This window comes from Enhydra lutris, unplaced genomic scaffold, assembly GCF_002288905.1.
Source record: "Enhydra lutris kenyoni isolate GAN:26980312 unplaced genomic scaffold, ASM228890v2 scaffoldscaffold7, whole genome shotgun sequence".
Taxonomy (NCBI): domain Eukaryota; kingdom Metazoa; phylum Chordata; class Mammalia; order Carnivora; family Mustelidae; genus Enhydra; species Enhydra lutris.
The window spans coordinates 44481225-44503074 of record NW_019154091.1 but is presented as its reverse complement, the minus strand read 5'-3'; the positions used below and the strand labels follow the sequence as shown (position 1 = coordinate 44503074).

The 21850-nt window shown below is 36.1% G+C and overlaps 1 protein-coding gene across 2 annotated transcripts in view; it reads right to left on the bottom strand.

Annotated features, from left to right (window-relative positions):
- The window catches only part of LOC111142170 (phosphatidylinositol-4-phosphate 3-kinase catalytic subunit type 2 gamma), a 338397-nt gene that overhangs the window by 13312 nt on the left and 303235 nt on the right, over positions 1-21850 (bottom strand). For both annotated transcript variants that reach the window (XM_022495171.1, XM_022495170.1), the window contains one exon: positions 17657-17751. In XM_022495171.1, the coding sequence (XP_022350879.1) occupies positions 17657-17751 (95 nt within the window). The remainder of the gene's footprint in view (positions 1-17656; positions 17752-21850) is intronic.

The window sequence follows — 21850 nt, the reverse complement described above, 5'->3', positions numbered from 1 at the left end:
CCCCACCTTCAGTTCCTTCGTCCTAATCTTTCAGGAGTCTCTGGATCTCCAAGGAAAAATTTAAAATCCTCCCTTGAGACTCAGCTTCCTTTTTCCTTATTCTTTTCTTTCCTTTCCTAGTCCTGCCTTTCTTTCACAGCATTCCTTTCTTTCCTAGAAATCCTGTTTCTGACACAGTGCTTGGCATACCGTGAATACTAAATAAATAGTTACCAAATGACTGGATGGATGACCTATATATTTACAGCATATAGCTCTTTGAAAGCACTCCATAGTTATTTGTTGAATTGTTATTTATAATGCAATATAACAAGCAGAAATGTTCCTAACTTCCTAAGGTGAAAGTGGATGTGTCTTGGGGTCTGTTCCTGAGGTCTGCCCTGGGCGTTTATCCTGAGCACTTGCTGTCTGACAGCATCTCTCCACAGATAGAATCGATCTTCACACGCACTTCGTTGGGTTTCATGGCTGATTAGCGGTATTTGGGTTGAAGTCGGCTTGTTATGTCTGACATCTCAATAGTCCACTTCTAAAACTTTGATTTTACTCATCTCTCTGATACTAAACAATTAGATGCTTACTTCCTTTCTTTAACCCTTTCTGCTCACAACTGGAGCTAGACTGGGTTTGTAACGTAATTGCTTGTAATCAGTCTCAGAATGAATCCTTGAGGCCATCCTTAACGTTCCCCTGAAGACCTGGTCTCTAATTGCTGTTCTCCTTTCCTGACACCTTGTCCAGTCTTCTGTGATAGTCCTCCCCACCTCTCTGGACTATCTCCACTTAATTCCTTTAAAAAAAAAATTCCTTAACAATAAGTATAACAGGCTATTTAAATCTCCTTCTAGGAGCTAGCAATGATCTGACAATTTCTTGGAGGCCTAATAGATGGTGGAGTGTGAACTAAGGTCATTTTTTTGTTCCCATACCTTCGGTTAACCTTATGCAGTTTCCCCACTCTGTGCGCCCCTTTTGTGGAGAACATGAAAGAAACAGAAACAAGTACATTCAATTTATTTATTTATTTATTTATTTATTTATTTTTAAAGATTTTATTTATTTATTTGACAGAGAGAGATCACAAGCAGGCAGAGAGGCAGGTAGAGAGAGAGGAGGAAGCAGGCTCCCTGCTGAGCAGAGAGCCCGATGCGGGGCTCGATCCCAGGACCCTGAGATCATGACCTGAGCCGAAGGCAGCAGCTTAACCCACTGAGCCACCCAGGCGCCCCAAGTACATTCAATTTAATTAGAGACGAGCCGCTGGTGACCTTTGGGTGGAGGCAAGGTGCTGGATCTACATTTGCACCAAGCATTCCCTACAGAGGAAATAAATATGTCTCATACATGTGTGCTATATTTTTTCAAGTATATGTAGGTGCTTTTGATTACACGATTTTAATATTTTAAAAGCACGAACCGAATTTATAGTAGTTTAAAATTTGTTTTCTACTTTTTTTTTTTTGTTTGTTTTCTACTTTTAAATCCATCAGATTTTTAGAAAAAATTTTTCAAGCTTAGAAAGAGGTCCCTCTAACTGAAAGGGTTGGAAATGAAGGCCTTACCATATTCTTAACATTACTGATGCAGGCACTTCTTTTTCAACTAAGAGTGAAATATAGGAGATTCTTACTTTGGCTATTGTTTTGGGTATACAAATTAAAATGCATATATGTATCCTACTAAACCATTATTCACAATGCTGACTTCTTAATGGTATTGTTTTAGGTGTATAAATAATTAAATATGCTAATTTCTGTCTTCCTTTCTTGCCCCACTTTGCATATAGCATTTCAATGCACTTCTGTCATTTTCATGGTCAATGAATAAAACTATATTGAAAAAATGGTAAATTTACCAAAATTAAGAAAAGAAGAGTAAGCAGTAGTATGTTGCTATAAAAACAAAGCACAATGTAAACTGTTTATAAAGTAAATAAAACCATTTCACATTGCAGGGTAGGCCAACAACCCTTTAGTATTTTCATGAGTTTATGAAGAAGGTACTAATTTTTCATATACAGTAGTAGTAATAATAGCTATCACATAATGAGTATCTATCTATTCAAAGCACTCTCTTAAAATAACACTTGAGCCAGTATTATTGTCTTTATTTTATTGAAAAGGTTTTATTACAACTTGTGCTCTTAACCACTACCTTTTATTGACCCTCTACAAAGAATGCAAAGGAAACCACCAGATTCAAATTAAGAGCATTTCTAGATCAAGTTTTATCAGAAATGTGATGAAGATAGATGGTTTAAAAATAACTTCTGTAGATTAATTCAAAGCTTAATTGTATTTAATGGGTTCTTACCTTTTTGATGAATAATTTATGAGAATTCCCCATCAAGTTTTTTTTTTTTTTTAAACTTAAATTTTTCCAATTTTTTGATAAGATAGGCTTTGGTAGAAATCAACAGCCGATGATTAAAATATGATAGTGCTATCAAAACTTGAGGTCTATGTCAGAAACAAAATAACAATAAAGAAGTGTTTTCCTCATCTATTTGTCTGCCAAATTGCAGTTCTGAAACTCAGGCTAGCTACCACAAAGAGGGTCTTTTTATAAAATGAAAATGTACAATAAAAGTACAGGAGTACAAGAAAAATGCCAGTGATACATAGTTTGCTCAGTGCTGCAGTTATAGAAATGGTGGAATGATCTTTCCAACCTTTCTGTGTGTGTTGTTAATACAGAATGGGATGATTTCAGGTCCTCATGAATTCAATTAGGATAGTCTTCTGTTTCATTTCACACCAATTAAGCCCTTAATTGAATTCTTGTCACTAATAGGTGATTTTCAGTAACTTTTTAATAAAAACAATCAATTCAAAAATCACACCACTGTGTGTCTAACACTTTGGATGATCTATGAGAGGTCACGAAAGAGTTGATGAAACCATTTATACTTTCAAAGAAATAACAAACTCATGGGCATAATCTTCTATTCTTCTAAAAATTAAAAATTTTTAAACCTCAACTTGATGCAGTTAACAACTAGATAGAAGTCACAGTCTAATAGATTGAATTCTTATTTTCTGACTCAATACATAGGAATTGAATTACTTCTAAAAATCCAGAGTTTTAATTAGAGCTCCAGATTTTGCTACTGAATTGTCTTGTGAAATTTGACAAGCTTTTCCATTTCTCAATCTTAATAACATTTACAAAGTAAAGTTTTAAACCTCATTTATTTTTTACAATCTACTCGATAGAAAACCTGAAGAACTGTTTATGAGTTAAGTGTAATTAAACTTTTTTTTGCAACTGCACTGAACCACTCTAAATGATTTCAAATCCTCTCTTATCTTCTCTCCCCAAATGCTAAGAAAACTGTACAAATAAGAGACATACTACATTTTATTAATGATTATTGAGAAATTATGAAGAACAAATGAAATACTGAAAGATTAGATTTATGGTGTTGTTATACTTGATAGTATTAGAGATTTGTTTGCAAAAAAACCCAGAAACTAGTAATTCAGAGGTGAAGTATGAGTTTTCTACCTATATACTTCAAATACTTGCCTTCTTCCCTACTAAACATTTTTATCATGATTTAGATAAAGATACAGATACGTGATGTATAGCTGTCAATAATCTGAGTGCTACGGCCAATATGCTTGATCATATAATTAGGACTGAGATGGGAAGAGTTGGAACGGTGAACCATATCTAACAAGGTTAGATACATTAGACTCATGTCAAGTTCTTTTGGGTCTGAAAAACTCATTCTGCAAATCCAGGATAAGAAATACTTGACTTAGGAATAGCACTTGGGAAAACTTTAAAAAGTTGTATGTGATTATAGGTACAATATCTCCATGACCAAGAGATTGCTAAGTACAACCTATAGTATGGCCATCTGCCTATCATCTCTCTATCTATGTAACCTATCATCAATCTATCTATCTCTCTATCTATTATCTAGCTATCTAATCTATCATCTATCATCTATGTGTATATTATCTATCTATATCAAATATACTTTAAATGTAAAGAGATGAAAAGTTAAAAGTAAAAGGATGTAAAAGATACACCATGCTAACATGAATCAAACAAAAACTGAAAAATTATATAAATATCTGACAAAGTATATTTGACAGCAAAAAATACTACCATGAATAAAGAAGTTCACTTTATAATGATAAAGGGGCCAATTAATCAAGAGGACATAATAATCTTAAATGTTCATATAACATAAAACAAATTCACAATTATAGTTAAAGATTTTAACATCCCTGTCTTAATAAATCATAGAACTGGCATACAGAAAATCAGTAAGGCTATAGAAGAAAAAAATGAGGTGAAATGATGTTTTATAGGCAGCATATAATTGGGTCATGCTTTTTTTTTTTTAATCTATCCAGCCACTCTATACTTTTTTTTTTTTTTAGATTTTATTTATTTATCTGACAGACAGAGAACACAAGTAGGCAGAGAGGCAGGCAGAGAGAGAGAGAGAGAGAGAAGCAGGCTCTGCACTGAGCAGAGAGCCCGATGTGGGGCTCGATCCCAGGACACTGGGATCATGACCTAAACCGAAGGCAGAGACTTTAACCCACTGAGCCACCCAGGCGCCCCCACTCTATACCTTTTGATTGAGAATTCAATCCACTTACATGTAGAGTAAATATTGATAGCTAAGGACTTCACTAATGTCATCTTACTGTTTTCTAGCTCTTTTTTAGTTCCCTTGTCCTTTTCTTGCTCTCTTCCTGCCTTCTTTTGTGAACTTTTTGATAATTTTTTTAGTGCTATATTTTGATTTTACTTCCCTTTATCCTTTGTGAATTTACTGCAGGTTTTTGCTTTGTGGTTACCATGGGGTTTACATAAAACATCTCAGGTATAGGGTACTTGGGTGATGCAGTCGACTGGGAGTCTGACTCTTGGTTTCAGCTCAGGCTATGACCTCAGGGTGGTGGGACAGAGCCCTGTGCCCAGCTCAGGGGGGACTCTGCTTAAGACTTTCTCTCCCTCTCTCTCTGCCCCTCCCTGCCTCAAATAAATAAATCTTAAAAAAAAAAAAACTTATAATCTAGTTATGCTGATAAATTTATTACAATTACATACAAAAACTCTATCCTGTATTCCTTCATCTTTTCTTATTGAAGTCACAATTCACCCCCTTTTTTTAATTTTAATTTTTATTTTTTATAGACATATAATATATTTTTATCCCCAGGGGTACAGGTCTGTGAATCACCAGGTTTACACACTTCACAGCACTCACCATAGCACATACCCTCCCCAATGTCCATAACCCCACCCCCCTCTCCCAACCTCTCTCCCCACAGCAATCCTCAGTTTGTTTTGTGAGAGTTTGTCTCCCTCCCCATCCCATCTTGTTTCATTTATTCTTCTCCTACCCCCTTAACCCCCCATGTTGCATCTGCACTTCCTCATATCAGGGAGATCATATGATAGCTGTCTTTCTCCGATTGACTTATTTCGCTAAGCATGATACCCTCTAGTTCCATCCACGTCATCGCAAATGGCAAGATTTCATTTCTTTTGATGGCTGCATAGAATTCCATTGTCTATATATACCACATCTTCTTTATCCATTCATCTGTTGATGGACATCTAGGTTCTTTCCATAGTTTGGCTATTGTAGACATTGCTGCTATAAACATTCGGGTGCATGTGCCCATTTGGATCACTACGTTTGTATCTTTAGGGTAAATACCCAGTAGTGAAATGGCTGAATTCATCCCCTTTTTATTCTGTTTATTCATAACAAATTATTGTAGCTACAGTTATTTATTTACTTATTTTATTTTTTTAAAAGATTTTTATTTAGGGGTGCCTGGGTGGCTCACTCGGTCAAGCATCTGCCTTCCGCTAAGGTAATGATCCCAAGGTCCTGGGATCGAGCCTCACAAGGGGCTCTCTGCTCAGTGGGGTGCCTGCTTCTCCCTCTCCCTCTGCCTGCTGCTCTGCCCACTTGTGATCTCTGTCTCTCTCTCTGTCAAATAAATAAATAATATGTATTTAAATAAAGGGGCAGAGGGAGAGAGAGAAACAGACTTCCCGCTGAGCAAGAAGCCTGACATGGGACTCCATCCCAGCACCCTGGGATCATGACCTGAGCGAAAAACAGACACCTGACTGACTGAGCAACCCATGCACCCTGCAACAATAGTGATTTTTAATACTCTTGTCCTTTAACCTTTATATTAGAGCTGAGTGTTTAACACTCAACCATATTATACTATTTGAGTACTCTGACTTTCCACACTTATTTTTGTCACGGGTTGTATATTTTCATATGTATTTATGTTATCTATCTGTATCCTTTCATTTCAGCTTGAAAAATTCCTTTCAGCATTTCTTATAAGGTGGGTCTAGTGGTAATGAACTCCTTTAGCATTTATTTATCTAGAAAAATCTTTATCCCTCCTTCATTTCTGAGGGATAGCTTTGCCAGGTAAAGTATTCTTGAGTGGCATTTATTTTAGTTCAGTACCTTGAATATATCCTTCCATCCCCTCCACCCCCGACCAATAAGGTTTTTGCTGAGAAATAACCTAAGGGAGGGGACAAGGTTTTTTCTTCTTACTGCTTTCAAGATTCTCTCTTTGTCTTTGATTTCTGACCATTTCATTATAGTGTATTTTGAAGAGGATCTCTTTAAGTAGAGCTTGTTTGGGGGAACTACGAGCTTCATGAACTTAGATACTCAAATCTCCCACAGATTTGGAAAGTACTCAATAATTATTTCTTTAAATGTGCTTTCTGTCCCTTCTTCCTTTCTTCTTCTGGAACTCCAATAATTCAGAGTTCTAGTTAAGGTATCTTAAGATCACATAGGCTTTCTTCAGTATTTTTCATTTCTTTTTTATTTTTCTTCTTCCTTTTTGTTCTCCACTTACTGGATAATTTCGAAGTTCCTGTCCTCTGTCTCACTGATTCTTCTGCTTGATCCATTCTGCCGGTGATGTTCTCTCTTGCATTGTCTTCTTTCATTTATAATATTCATCAGCTCCCAAATTTCTGTCTGCTTTTTTGAAAGAAAAAATTCTATCTCTCTGATAAACTTCTCATTTTTTTTTTCATGTATTACTTTCCTGATTTTGTTGAATCGTCTTTCTGTGCTTTCTGTAGCTTATTGAATTTCCTTTGAAAAGCTGTTTGAATTCTTTCTATCAAGCAAATCACATATCCTTACATCTTTGGATTTGGTTAGTGAAAGATGATTGTGATCCTTTGGTGGTGTCATGTTATCTTGATTTTTCATGTTACTTTAAGTTTTACATTGTTGTCTTCAAATTTGAAGTACTTGCCACCTCCTCCAGTCTTTACTAACTGCCCACTTCAAGTGTTCAAATGCATGTTTTTTTCTACAACAGTTTGATGAGACTTCTCCTTTGCAAACCTGAACTTCCACAAAGGCTCTTTCATCTGTGGATGACTGTTAAAGACAGTGCTTTCCAGGAACTCACTGACCTTGGCTAAGAGGGGCTGGAACCAGTTCATGAGCCACTTTAGGGTCCTCAGCTGGGAACGAGATCTGTGCGTCTATTATTTGGTACATGTGTGGGTGAGAGTCCTCTAGATTCCTTGGTATATGGAGTTAGATCCCATAGCTTCCAAAAACATACTTTTGTCTGTGAATAGATGCCAAATTGTTGTTGTTGGGTGAGGGATGTCTTTTGTAACTATGATGCTAATATGACTCCCAAGTTGATTTCAGAAAAGCAGGAAGGAACGGGATTAAGAGGACCAACGTCAGGACCGTAGCTTATGCTTTTCTTGTTTGTTTGTTTGTTTGGGCTAAAATGTAGACTTGAGGGAGTTATGGATAAAGAATAGCAATTAGGGTATAAGCCTGTCAGTAAAGAACAGAGAGTGATTAGATAAAATTTGCATCATGTGGTGACCTGTACATTGATGGTTGTCAGCTGGAGATATGGTGTCTGTTGTTGAATATTTAGAGAAATAATCCTCAGCAGGAAATCACTTTATTTTCAAGTGAGACAGATGTGAAGGTCAAATATTTGTCATTCATTCTCAGTTTAGCATCATGTATTATAGACAGCAAAATTCACAGAGAAAAGCTATTCATTTATAAACATAGCTCAAACTGCTTTGCATTGTGGCTATTTTTTCACAGTAATGTACATTTAAATAAATATTCACTTATTTAATACACATGTATTAAGGGCATAGTATTAAGCTAAGCAATGCAGAGTATACAAAATATATTTCCCACAATTTTTATAATCAGTATATTTTCAAAACAGTTGAAACTACAGGATGAACCAAAATGATAAAAGTTGCAAGAGCTGAGATAAGACAGTGAATATCAAATGGATGGCGTAAACAGTAAGTATAATAGGAGGCCAAAGGAGAGAAGGATCACCAGAAGCAAGAGTGACCCAGGAGCTTCAGAAAGGATGAGAGGTTTGAGCTCAGCCTGGAAGTTGAATTGGTTGTAGAAGGTAAATAGAGTGTAAGTAGAAGTTTGCTACAGTTTGCTAGAAGGAGTGGAGTGTGTTTGGTAAACAATGAATGAGCCATCTAGAATATAAATTTTGTATTGGGGAGGGTGATTATAAAGGTAGGTGTGGCTATATTGTGTAGTACCTTAAATATTAGGCTGAGGAATTTGAGTTTTACAAAGATGCTACTAGCATTTTTAATGGTATGTTAAAAATGAAAATTTAAGATGTTTTAAAGCAGAATGGATTAAAGAAAGTAGAAAACAATGACAGGAATATCATAAAAATCAATCAAAATAATCCACAGGTAAATTAATAGAGAATATAGAATAGGATTTTGGCAGTAATAAAAGTAACAGAAAACTAAAAGGGTTTGCTGATTATTATACATAGGAGTGTTGGAATAAGTTAAAATATGGAAAATAATAGAGAAGTTTTGATCAGGAGTTACTTGAGGTCGGTGCAACAATTTTTTGAAATAAATAGTCAAGAATGAGAGTTGATTTTAGAAAAGCAGAGAACTATAATTTAGAACTATTGAGTTTAAAGAGATGACAAGATATCAGAATGTATATGCCCATCAGTCAGTTGAACATATGTAAATTGAGTTCAGAGAAATATTTAAAGTAGAGATATAAATTTAGGAGTAATTCACATTATCTTTGAAGTCATAAAACTGAATGGAATTTTTTTAGGAAATCAGTTTGAAGAGTTAAAGCCCTGACTACAGGAAAAATCTTCACATTTAAGGGCAAAAGGTGAAGTCAGCATCATTAAGCCACTATGTACATTAACTAGTTTAAATTTATGAGCACTAAGGAAGCCTCAGAGAGAGTGCTATCCTGAGAATAGTAAAGTTCACAAAGGAAAGACTAGCTAAAGACGGTAATGTTGGAAAGAGATCATTTATCATTAGCATATGATTTATCATAGGTTTAAGAACAATTTATGGTTTGTTTAATTAAGAAATAATTGGTAGTCTTTGAGGGTGTTTCCTTGGTTAAAAAAAAATCATGAAACAATGAAATATTTATATCTGGTCTGGGTACTCTTCACTGTCCACTGCTCTGCAGCATATTCTTTGAAATGGGAGATCAATATCATAATGCGCTGACTCTAGAAGGATAATTTTTTATTAATGAAATATAAGCCAAATACAATTGATGGAATAATTATTATTAGAAAATTGCCTTTTATCAAGAAATTGGTGTTTATTTAGATAGAAGTGCATCTAGGATGGAACAATGACAAATTTCTTTTAAAAATCTAAATTTAAGAAATTGAATAATTGGGATAGAGGACTTAGCCAAGTTTACTTTTTAAAGTATACACAGAACATTGTTATTTTTTTTATATTTTATTTATTTATTTATTTATTTATTTATTTGATCACAGTAGGCAGAGTCAGGCAGAGAGAGAGAAGGAGGAAGCAGGCTCCCCGCTGAGCAGAGAGCCCGATTGGGGGCTCCATCCCAGGACCCTGGGAACACGACCTGAGCTGAAGGCAGAGGCTTTAACCCACTGAGCCACCCAGGTGCCCTGAACATTGTTATTTTTACATGTTGAGCATGGCCATGATCTCTGCTTTATTTTCATAACCCTCCTTTTTTTTTTTTTTTTTTTTAAGATGTATTTATTTTATTTTAGAGAGAGAGTGAGCTTAGGTGGGAGGGGCAGAGGGAGAGGGAGAAAGAAATTAGCAGATTCCATGCTGAGCAGGGAGCCCAATGCAGGACTCCATCTCACGACCCTGAGATCAGGACCTGAGCTGAGAACGAGTTAGCTACTCCACCGACTGAGCCACCTAGGCACCCCCTTCCACTTTTTTTTTTTTTTTTTTTTTTTTTTAAGAGAGAGTCAGAGCTCGCATGTGAACAGTGCAGTGGGGGGTGGGAGGCAGAGGGAGAGAGAATCTCAAGCAGACTCTGTGCTGAGTGTGGAGCCCCACAAGGAGCTTGATTTCACGACTATAAGATCATGATCTGAGCCAAAATCCAGAGTTGACCACTTAACCAACTGAGCCACCCAGGTGCCTGTCCCAACACTCTTTTGCTAACTTTACTAAATCCAAGTGTTCTCTCCAACAGGCACCGTAATGTGCTTAGTGCCATGTACAGAACTCACATTGTATTGTATGCAGAGTGTCGTGTGTGGGGTAATTAACCACTTGAGAAATGTTTCTCAAAGTGTGGTGCATGGACCCCTTGTGTCAAAGAGCCTTCTGGAATGCTCATATTTGGGAGCAGGAGAGAAGAAAACAAGTTTAGATGTGGAAGAATAGAGGAATCTATGAGAACAAGAGATCCCTGTAAAACACAGATGTAGAAATACCAACCTACAGGCACCCGGATGGCTCAGTTGGTTAAGTGTCCAGATTTTGGTTCAGGTCATGATCTCTGGGTCATGGGATGGAGTCCCACATTGGGCTCCATGCTGGGCATGGTCTGCTTGGGATTCTCTCTCTCCCTGTCCCTCTGCCCTCCCACCACAACCCTGGCTCATGTACATGCTCTCTCTCTTTAAAAAAAAACAAAAAACAAAACAAGAACAAAAAAAAAAAAAAACAGTTACAGAATCAAAATCACTATACACACACACACACACACACACACACACACACACGCATATATGCATATATGCATATATATACATATATATTTCTTTTAAAGATTTTTATCTTTAAAATCTTTAAATTTTATCTTTAAAATCTTTTTTTAAAGGTTTTATTGAATCTTTTTATTAAATCTGTTTAAAGATTTTATTTATTTATTTGACAGAGAGAGACACAGTGAGAGAGGGAACACAAGCAGGGGGAGTGGGAGAGGGAGAAGCAGGCTTCCTTCCAAGCAGGGAGCCTGATGTAGGGCTCCATCCCAGCACCCTGGGATCATGACCTGAGCCAAAGGCAGATGCATAACGACTAAGACACGCAGGCACCCCACAGAATGTATATTTTAAGATTTTATTTATTTATTTGACAGACAGATCACAAGTAGGCAGAGAAGCAGGCAGAGAGAGAGAGAGGGAAGCAGGCTCCCTGCTGAGCAGAGAGCCCGATGCGGGGCTCAATCCCAGGACCCTGAGATCATGACCTGAGCCAAAGGCAGAGGCTTTAACCCACTGAGCCACCCAGGCGCCCCGAATGTATATTTTAAAAGTACGAACCTCCAAGCTACACAGACACATTAAAATTGTAAGAAAATTCTTAAGCAGAAACTAAAATGTAAGGAAATGTGTGTGTGTGTGTGTGTGTGTGTGTGTGTGTGTGTGTGCGCGCGCGTGCGCGTGCGTGTGTGTTTAGCCTGGGGTTCTTACTGATGTGTTTGAGTCTACTTTCTCTCCTATTCATTTTCTTTAAAAAAAAAAAAAAAAAAAATTCAGTGCTTTAAAGTCCAAGCGTGTGTGTTTTAAAATCTAGTACCCAGGGACGCCTGGGTGGCTCAGTTGGTTAAGCAGCTGCCTTCCGCTCAGGTCATGATCCCAGCGTCTTGGGATCGAGTCCCACATCGGGCTCCTTGCTTGGCGGGGAGCCTGCTTCTCCCTCTGCCTCTGTCTGCCATTCTGTCTGCCTGTGCTCGCTCTCTCTCCCTCTCTCTCTGACAAATAAATAAAATCTTTAAAAAAAAAATAAAAAAAATAAAATCTAGTACCCAATGTCTATCACCCCAAATGTTTAAGCAAATCCAACCATAAAAGGGACATATTTAAATCTTCTGTATTTTTGTATTTTTATATTCTGTCCTATAGCTAAATTTGGGCTAATAATAGTTGGAAAGAAAAGTGAAAAGAAAAGTAAAGGAAAAGAAAATAGAGGGAGAAAGTGAAGAGAGGAGGGAGAAAATAAATAAGAACTAAGTTTTATCCTTTTTGCTTTTGAAGCCAATTCTTTTACTGCTGGAGAACTTGAAGGGGTCAGAAGACAAGTTTAGGGCCATAAATAATGACATCAAGTTTTTACCGCAGTATTGTCTCTAGATACATTTGTCTTCTCACAGAATGAAACAAGCCCCATAATTTCTGCTGCTTCATCCCTTCTGAGTCTATAGCTGGAAGATCTAATACCATGAATATTCATAGCAAAATGAAATAGAACTTTTAATTAATTACTATACAAGTGGCTTATTGGGTAATAAGACTACATAAGTCCTTTTTTAATTGAAGTATAGGTGGCTTGTAATGTTAATTAGTAACATTGTACAACATAGTGATTCAACAAGTCTATATGTTATACTAAGATTACCACAAGTGTAACTACCATCTGTCACCATACAAGGCTATTACATTACCATTGGCTATATTCCCTATGCTATACCTTTTATCTCCATGAATTACTCAGTCCATAATTGCAATCTTGCCTCTCCCACTTCCCTTCATCCATTTGCCTATTCCTGTAACTACCCCCCCTCCCCACCCCGGCAACAATGCCATTTTTGTTCTCTATATTTATAGATCTATTTGTGCTTTTGTTTGTTTATTCATTTGTTTTGTTTTGTTTTGTTTTTAGATTCCACATATAAGTAAAATCATATGGTATTTCTCTTTCTCTATCTGACTTATATCATGTAGCATTATACCCTCTTAGTCCATCCATGTTGTCACAACTGGCAAGATATCATTCTTTCTAATGGCTGAGTAATATTCTATTGTGTGTACATTATGTGTAAATGTATATATATATGTATATATCTATACACACATATCACATCTTCCTTATCCATCCATTAGTCAATGGACACATGAGTTGCTTCCATATCTAGGCTATTGTTAATAATGCTTCCATAAATATAGGAGTACATATATCCTTTCAAATTAGTGTTTTCATCTTCTTGGGTAAATACTCAGTAGTGAAATTACTAGATCATATGGCATTTCTAGTTTTAATTTTTTGAGGAACTTTCACACTGTTTCCAGTACTTGTATCAATTTACATTCCCACCAATTTACATTACATTGTTGTGGGAATGTGCACAAGGGTTCCCTTTTCTCCACATTCTCGCCAACACTTATTATTTTCTTGTCTTTTCTTCTGTTAATTTTCATATAGCAACTATTCTTTTCTGTTTTGTGTCTTATGAAGGGATTAAACAGCACTCCATTTGAGGTGTGTACTGTTTCCCTTATTTCTCACTTGAAATCATATTATTTTGCTACAGTGTAAATCTCTGACAGTGTGAGCATATTCAATATCAGAAAGAGTCTGGAATCCTTTCTGATTACTTTTAGAGCCTTCAAGAATGCACATATTCTGGGGCAGGTAAAAGAAAACAGTGTGAAAGTGACATAGATAAGGGGAATCCATGAGACCAGGAGATACATTGTAGACGCTGCGATGTATAGAGAGACATGCAGATGTCAGAGGAAGAGGCATTTTATAGTGGACTACATGGGAAAATGCTAGAGAGATTTAAAAAATTTTTTCCAATCTAAATGATTTTTATATGTTTCCTTGTTAAATAAACTGAAATTATTTTATAAGATTTTGGTCAAGCTTCTAAATAACTGCATTACTTTGTCAGTCTCTGTTCACTAGAATAAATCATTTTAGGCTTTAAAAGGGGAAAATTCTAGCAATTTTGTTTTAGCTTGTGAATTCACAGGGGGGAAGTAACTCTTAGAGCAAAGCTTCAAAGATTCAATATAAGATAAACAATTCTCTTCATCACACTTAATATTAAATAGAACAGAACTGCAGGCGGAATAATTCATTTTAACATTAAAATAAAATGAAGCACAACTTCTTTAGTCTGATTATTTAGGCATATGAAAATCCTAAAGGCTCAAAAAATAAATAACAATTAAAACTTGAAATGAGCAAAGACAGTATGTGGAGAATTTATAGATAAAATTTTCTGTCATTTATATTATGTTGTCTCTGTCTTCAGTTAAGCAGAAGAAATAAAATAGTCATCTAAAAGAAGCTGTGAAAGAAAGCAAGGTATGAGAACTTTGTTGTGATGATTTTTGCAAGGTGAACAAGCTCCTAATTCTTAGTTGTTCACATCAGAAATAATTTGACATTCTTTTATTCAATAAAGTATTCACTGAGTACCTACTATGTACTTGACACTATTTTCGCTCCTTCGGTTATAGCAGTGATAACGGAAGTGGAGAAAGTAAAGAAGGAAAGGAAGTTTGGAAGTGGCAGCAAGTGTGGTTTTGCAGTTTTACATGTAAAAGTCAGAAAAGGCCTCACTGAAAAGGTGGCAGTAGGACAGAGTCCCTCAGGACATGTGAGATGGAGCCATAAGCCTGAGGAATAACATTCCAGATAAAATGAATAACAGGTACCAATGTCCTGGGGCAGAAACATGCTTGTCATATTTAGGGAGCAGGAAGGAAGTCACTCAGGCTAGAGTGGAGTGATTGAGGGAGTCTGTGGAGATGAAGTCGGAAAGGTCACAGAGGCCAGACTGGTAGGGCTCCTCGATCAAGGCTTTTGCTTGAAGTGATGTGAAGCCTCACACTCAGAAGGATATGAGAAAAGAACAACAAGATCTGACTTATTCTCAAAGGAATTTTCTGGTCATAGGTTAGGAAGAGAGTAGAAAGAAATACAGGCAGAAGCAGGGAGACCTGTTAAAGGATTACAGCACCGATTCTGGTGGGGGATGACGGTGGCTCAAACCAGTTATGGTAGTTGTGGCAGCAGTGAGGGGGCAAAGTGGCGGCATGCTGGATTTATTGTGAAGGCAGAGCTGGCAGAACTTGCTGATAAATTGGTTGTAGTTTGTGAGAGATGTCAAAACGACTCTAAGGACTTTAACTTGAGCAAATAGTAGAATGAAGGTGTTATTTCCTGACATGAGAAAGATTGCAAAAGAAGCAGGTGTAGGGGGCAATAACCAGACGTTTGATTTGGTGTATCTTAAGTTTGTGATGCCTATTCAACGTCTACTAGAGTTGTTGAGTAATCAGTTATACATATGCCTCTGGATTTTAGGGAGAATTCCAAGCTGGTGTTATAAATATGGAAGAGAAAGACATGTAAGTGCTATTTAAAGCCACAGGGCTAGAAATAGAAAAGAGAAGTATAGCAATGAATTCCAGGGCAATGCTAAGATTCGGGGGAGAACAGAGGAACCGCCTTTAGACTGAGAAGGCAGACTGAAAGAAGTACCACTTCATTATTGGAAACTTTCTTTCAGAGGACATTGGCAATGGAAGGGCTCTAGGGGCCCTATATGTTTTTTTTTGTTTGTTTGTTTGTTTTACTTTTGGTAGGATTCACCTTGTCATCTGCCACTTACCCATCAGTTGATCTACATCTTACATTTCTGCTCTTACTCACCCCCTCCCCCACTCATGCCTGCATCACATTTGTTTTGAATATTCTTACTGTTAGTGCCACTTCACCTCGCTACAAAATGCATTTTTGAAAACCGTCAAAAGTAATTTGGCGATTTTATCTGGTGAATAAAATGGGTGACCAGATTGGTTAATACCACTTTTGACCAACTATTAGGTATGACTGTTGAGTAATATCACCAATTTACTGTGTGGTTTATGTCCCAGATCTAAAAGCAACATCAACAGGCATGTTCTAAAACAGTTTTGAGCAATGACATTACTGGAATAAATATGTAATTTCCAAGAGGACTTTTTTCAATTAATAATTTTTTTTAAGATTTTTTTTTCAAAGATTTTATTTATTTATTTGACAGACGGAGATCACAAGTAGGCAGAGAGGCAGGCAGAGAGAGAGGAGCAAGCAGGCTCCCTGCTGAGCAGAGAGCCCGATGTGGGGCTCAATCACAGGAAGCTGGGATCATGGTCTGAGCTGAAAGCAGAGGCTTTAACCCACTGAGCCACCCAAGCACCCTTTTCAATTAATAATTATCTATCATATACAAATATAAGTTCTGTTACCTTGATTAACACTATTTCTTAACATTCTATTACTTTATCATATATATTTATACAGATACTTAAAGTCTATGAACACGCAGATAGCCATAAATAATATCTAATTGAATCATTTCCCAGACTAAGAATTTCTTAAACAATTCCTATTCTCATTTAAGATGATTATCTTACTAAAAGCAATTGAAAATAATTTTTTAATGAGTAAAACGTCTACAAAAACATATCTAATAATATTTTCCCAGCTATTACAAAAACTGCAGATTGTGAACACCACAGAGTTACAAACAAGCACCCTTGGATATCCGGCTACTACTGTTTGTAAGGGATATAACCCCTGCAAGTTATGCCAACTATTTGTTCACTGAACAGATATTTATTAAATTCTAGTATGTTCCTGATGCACATCACAATGAAAAGAATTTAGTCTTTTAAGTTTTTCCAAGCACATCATAAGAGACTCATATGCATAAGGGAGGGAGCCAAAATAGTGCCGCTTACTTTCTCTGTAACGATCAGTCCCCCCAGGGAGTTTTACCATATGGAGAACCTGTCTGAGTAGATTAAAGAAAGACTAGAGAAGTAGAGCGTAGAGTTAGCCCTTTCTGTATACTGCACACAGACGGGACCATTAATCAATTACACCGTGACTCAGCTCCCTCTCTTAATGACAGTGCTCCAACTGCTCTCCATGCCTCTGACTTGACCCATCTTCGGAGAGGAATGGGGTATCATGGAACAGCTTTTAGTTTTCTTTAGAAGCTAACTACCATTGTTGTTCTAGGTTCTGGGATACAAAGATGGGGTCTTGTCTTCAAAACCATTATTATTTTTTGAGGGGAAAGATATATCTTTGAGTAATTACATCAGAACATGATAGCTGTTGTGGTGGTATAAACTCAATGCACTCAGTGGGCATTTGGGGGGAAAGCCTAAGGGTTACTGGCTTTACAGAGGAAGTGCCAGCATTATTCAAAGAGATATTATTTCCACTAAGCTCAGCGGGATGAGATAGATGAAAACTCTTGGGACCCAGCTTTTTCCCTTTGGAACTTAATACTCTAGCTATTCCCGCACTTTCAAACCTTTTTCACTAGATTTGGCCTGACACTTCATTGTGATAAAGTCTAATTTTCATCCTAGGACTTTGCCTGTAAAATATTTTCTAGTCTTTACCCCAGAGATTGCCATCATACTGAGGCAGAACGTTGTAATTGGCCCACTGTTCCTCACTTAAACTTGGTGGCTGGCCCCATTCCTCTTACTAATGTTGACATTAATTGCCGGAAGGAGGAAAGTGATTTCTAAATGTAGGTTTGCATGTTTCTTATTAGAAATAATAAACTTACAATGTTCTTCATGTGTTTCACTAGGATGGTCAGCTTCGTATCCTCATGTGATATCACCAACTGCACCTTAGGCGTCTTGTCAGGAAACTTCTCACCTGATAAAGCAATAGAATTTTGGTGGGTTAAACTGGAAATGGTTTATCGCAGGATAAATTAAACATTAAAAACTAAAATGGAATCAGTGAATAATCTGCAAAAGAAACATTCTTCTGATCATGCAAAAAACACAATACTCTTTAAGAAACTGAGTTGGTTAAAGATGGGATTTGTGTCTAATCATCCCGAACGAACCCTTTCTCCTCATATTTTGTGTTTTTGACTGATTTTGTGTTTGTTTTGATTGATAATTTTCCCCAATTATTTAAGATTGAAAACCTAGTGCCATTTTTGGCTCCCGTTTTCTCAACATTCACTACAATAAGTTTAAGTATTAGAGAGCATGAAGTGTTGGCTTTAAAAGTCAGTGAGCCTGGGGTTCAGGTCCCAGAACTATACTTAAGACTGTGTTCTGTGTGTATAATTAACTTATGACTAAGTTAATTGACTTCCTTAAAACGGAGAAATAGTTACCTACTTCAGGATAGTTTAGATGATCAACTGAGAAATTCAAAATTTTTCACAGTGTAATCTCTCCATAAATGTTTGAAATTAGTAATAGTCTTCTCCATATATTTGCATTCACTTTATCCTGTGTGTTTCCATAGCTCCTTGTTCAGAAGCATAAGAATCTCATGTCTAAATTACTAGAACATTCTCTTCTCCTCTCCTAAAACCCAAGTCTATTTGTACACAATTACTGGTGTATTCTTCCCACAGCAACTTCCTAAAATTACTCTTTTGATCAAAGTACAGTTCATAGCTTTCCAGTGCTTATGAAAAAAACCCTGAATTTCTCAGGCTTATATTGCTGCTTCTTATTGAATCTTTCTGTTTTTTATTTCCCACTGTTACTATTCCATGCTGTAGTCTGTACGTCCAATTCTGCAAACATGCTCTGCTATTTCCTTCCAGGCATTGCTCATATTATTCTCTGTATTTGAAATGACCTCTTCCACCATTTTTGGCTATTGAACTTTCATTTCTCTAAAAGGCCTAATTAAAATGCAAAATAGCTTTTGCGGTTACCTCCCTTTGAACTCCCCTAGCACAGCCCTTATCACTTAATATTTGTATCATAATTATTATCTTACATGCCTCAGTTTGCTTAGTGGATTATAATCTCCCTCAAGGCGTACTTTTTTCCTTATATCCCCAAGGGGTATATAAATCAGTCCCTGCTCCATAATGTCACACTAAACATTTATTTAATAACAAAAGTAGTCTTATGTTTTTCAAGTTGTATCATTCCAGCTTTAATAATTAAAAATTTCTGGGGCACCTGGGTGGCTCAGTGGGTTAAGCCTCTGCCTTCAGCTCAGGTCATGATCTCAGGGTCCTGGGATCGAGTCCCGCATCGGGGTCTCTGCTCAGCGGAGAACCTGCTTCCTCCTCTATCTCTCTCTCTGCCTGCCTCTCTGCCTACTTGTGATCTCTCTCTGTGAAATAAATAAAAATAATAATAATAATTAAAAATTTCTGGTTTATAGCCCCCAAATTAAGCATAATTTATAGTTTTTTTGGTATTTCTATTGGTTATTCTGGTTGTATATTTTCTGAGGGAAGTTAGAAGTTTATTAATAACAAGAAATTTGGCAATGTTCTACTGTGGGCTCATCACGGTCAACATTGTTTTCTAAGAGTCAGCCTTAGCACTCTAAAACTCTTTAATCTTTGATAATTAAACCTGACTAGTATGTTTCCTTTTCCAAAGATTTTTACATGTTTGTAAAAGTAGTTTACACATTGTACATGGGTAATATTAATTAATGTTATTGTTCATGTGGATTATTGACATTGACATAATTAAAATTGGCATTGTTTCTTATAATTGAAATGGTAATCACGTAAAAATAATAAAAATATTCTTCCTTTAAATATTTTTATTTGATAATATTTTTATTTGAGACAGTGTGAGTTAGAGATACTATGAGATAATTCTGAGTATAGTACTGAGGTGAATTGCTTTCATAGTAAAAAAAAAATGTAATTGAATTTTTGGTGTGAGGATGTTAAAAATGCTGATGGCTTTTTGATGCACAATGAACATTATTTTTGAATAAAGTGAAAAGATTACTACATAGAAACTCAATGTGTTTAATCAGAGGAGTTTTAATTTGAAGGTAAGAAATTAGTATTAAATTTATGATTGAGTATCTAAATAGTAACCATAGAACTGTTACTTGAACTGACTGAAGTGATATTCCACTCTGAAACTCCAGTGTAAGAATAGTAGCCAGTATCCATCAATACACGGCAGAGTTCAGAATTCAGTGAAAATTCAGGCCACTAGGAAGTTTTAATATTCCATATAGTAATAGTAGAGGTACTTAATATTTCTAGAACTCTTACTGTATGCCAGACATTGGGCTAAGAGCTTTATGTATATGAACTAACTCAATCCTCATAGCAAATCCATAAAGTTTGTGTTATGTCTGTTTTACACATGAGGAAACAAAGGCATTTGGTCAAAGGTCATGCAGACAATAAACCATGCAGGGTTAAATGATCTCTAAAGTCTATGTTCTAAAACAACTTGCTGTAAAGGGGCAAAGAAGGGGCAATAATCTAAGGGAAAGAGTTTAAATGAAGAAACCAGAGAGGGAGAATTTTGAGAATAGTTTCCTATGAACAAAAAGAGGCTGCAATATTTTGATTTTCTGCTTCAAATTAGTCTGGAGAATCTGTTATGCTTAATCCAACCATTTATAATAATCTTAAGAGCTGTTAAAAGATTATCGATCCTCAGATGATTATGTTGAAATGTTTGAATGCATGACACTTTAGGAGCAAACACAGCCCTTATTATGTACAAAGTGTCCATTAATGTTAAAAAAGCAGCATTTCAAAATCTTTTTTCAGATGATAATATATTCATATAACTAAAAAAATAAGAATTTACTTTAAAAGTATACAATAAAACATCTTCCTCCCATTCCTAACCCTATCCACCCAATTCCCCCACCATTATTTCATTAGCTTCCCATATATCCCTCCAGAGGGACACACATCCTTCCAGTTTCTCCATATAAGCAAAAATGAATAAGTACTTTTATTGCCCGCCTCCCCACTTTTCCACAAATGGAATAGCACATTTATTATTCTGCACAAAGATCTTGGAGAAATTTTTATATTCAGTCAAAGCTTCTTTGTTTTTTTAAGTATAGCTGCATATTATTCCATTATGTGAAATGCCATAATTCATGTAACCAGTTCCCCACTGATGGGCATGTGGTTGTCTCCAATGTTTTCCAGCTGTTACAAACCATGCCGCAAAAACATCTTTGTATGCATGGCATTTTGTATACCTGTGCACAAATATTATATGATACGTTTCCAACAGCAAAATTGGTGGTCGAAGAATATTAGCATTTGTAATTTTGATAAATGCTGGCAAATCACTTTCCATGGAGGTTGTACCAATTTGCATTACCACCAGCAGTGTATGAGTGCCTGCTGATTTGTAACCAAGCTTATTAATTAAATTTTTGGATTTTTGCCAATCTGATGAGTTAAAAATAGTATCAGTGTAATTTTAATTTGCATTTTTATAATGAGTGAATTTGAGGATACGTTCTTTTGTTTATGAGCCTCTGTAACTTTTTGTCCGCATTTTCTTTTCAAATTCTTTACACATTATTCTGTCTGTTGTTGGCCTTTTTCTTACCAATTTCTAGGAGATGGTTATTATTAGATAACCAACTGTTTGTAATAAATTGCAAATATTTCACCCATTTTATCATTTATCTTTGAATTTTTAAAACTTTGCTATAGTTTCTTATATCCTGCAAAATTATCATGGCTTCTGGATTTGTAGTCATAACTATACTAGGTCATCCTCAGATTATAAAGGATTTTTTTCTGTTTTCTTTGTCATATATATGGCTTTGTTATTTACATTTAGTCTTTCACCCATTTGGTATTTATCCTAGCACATGGTGTGAAATATGCTATCTCAACATTACTGAATTTTCCCATAGTGGTCTGATCACATATTAAATCCTTGAATGTATATGACTCTATTTATGGACATTCTATAATGTTCTACTTAGTCATCCTTTTTGGGCCAACACCACATTGTTTCAATTATTGAGGCTT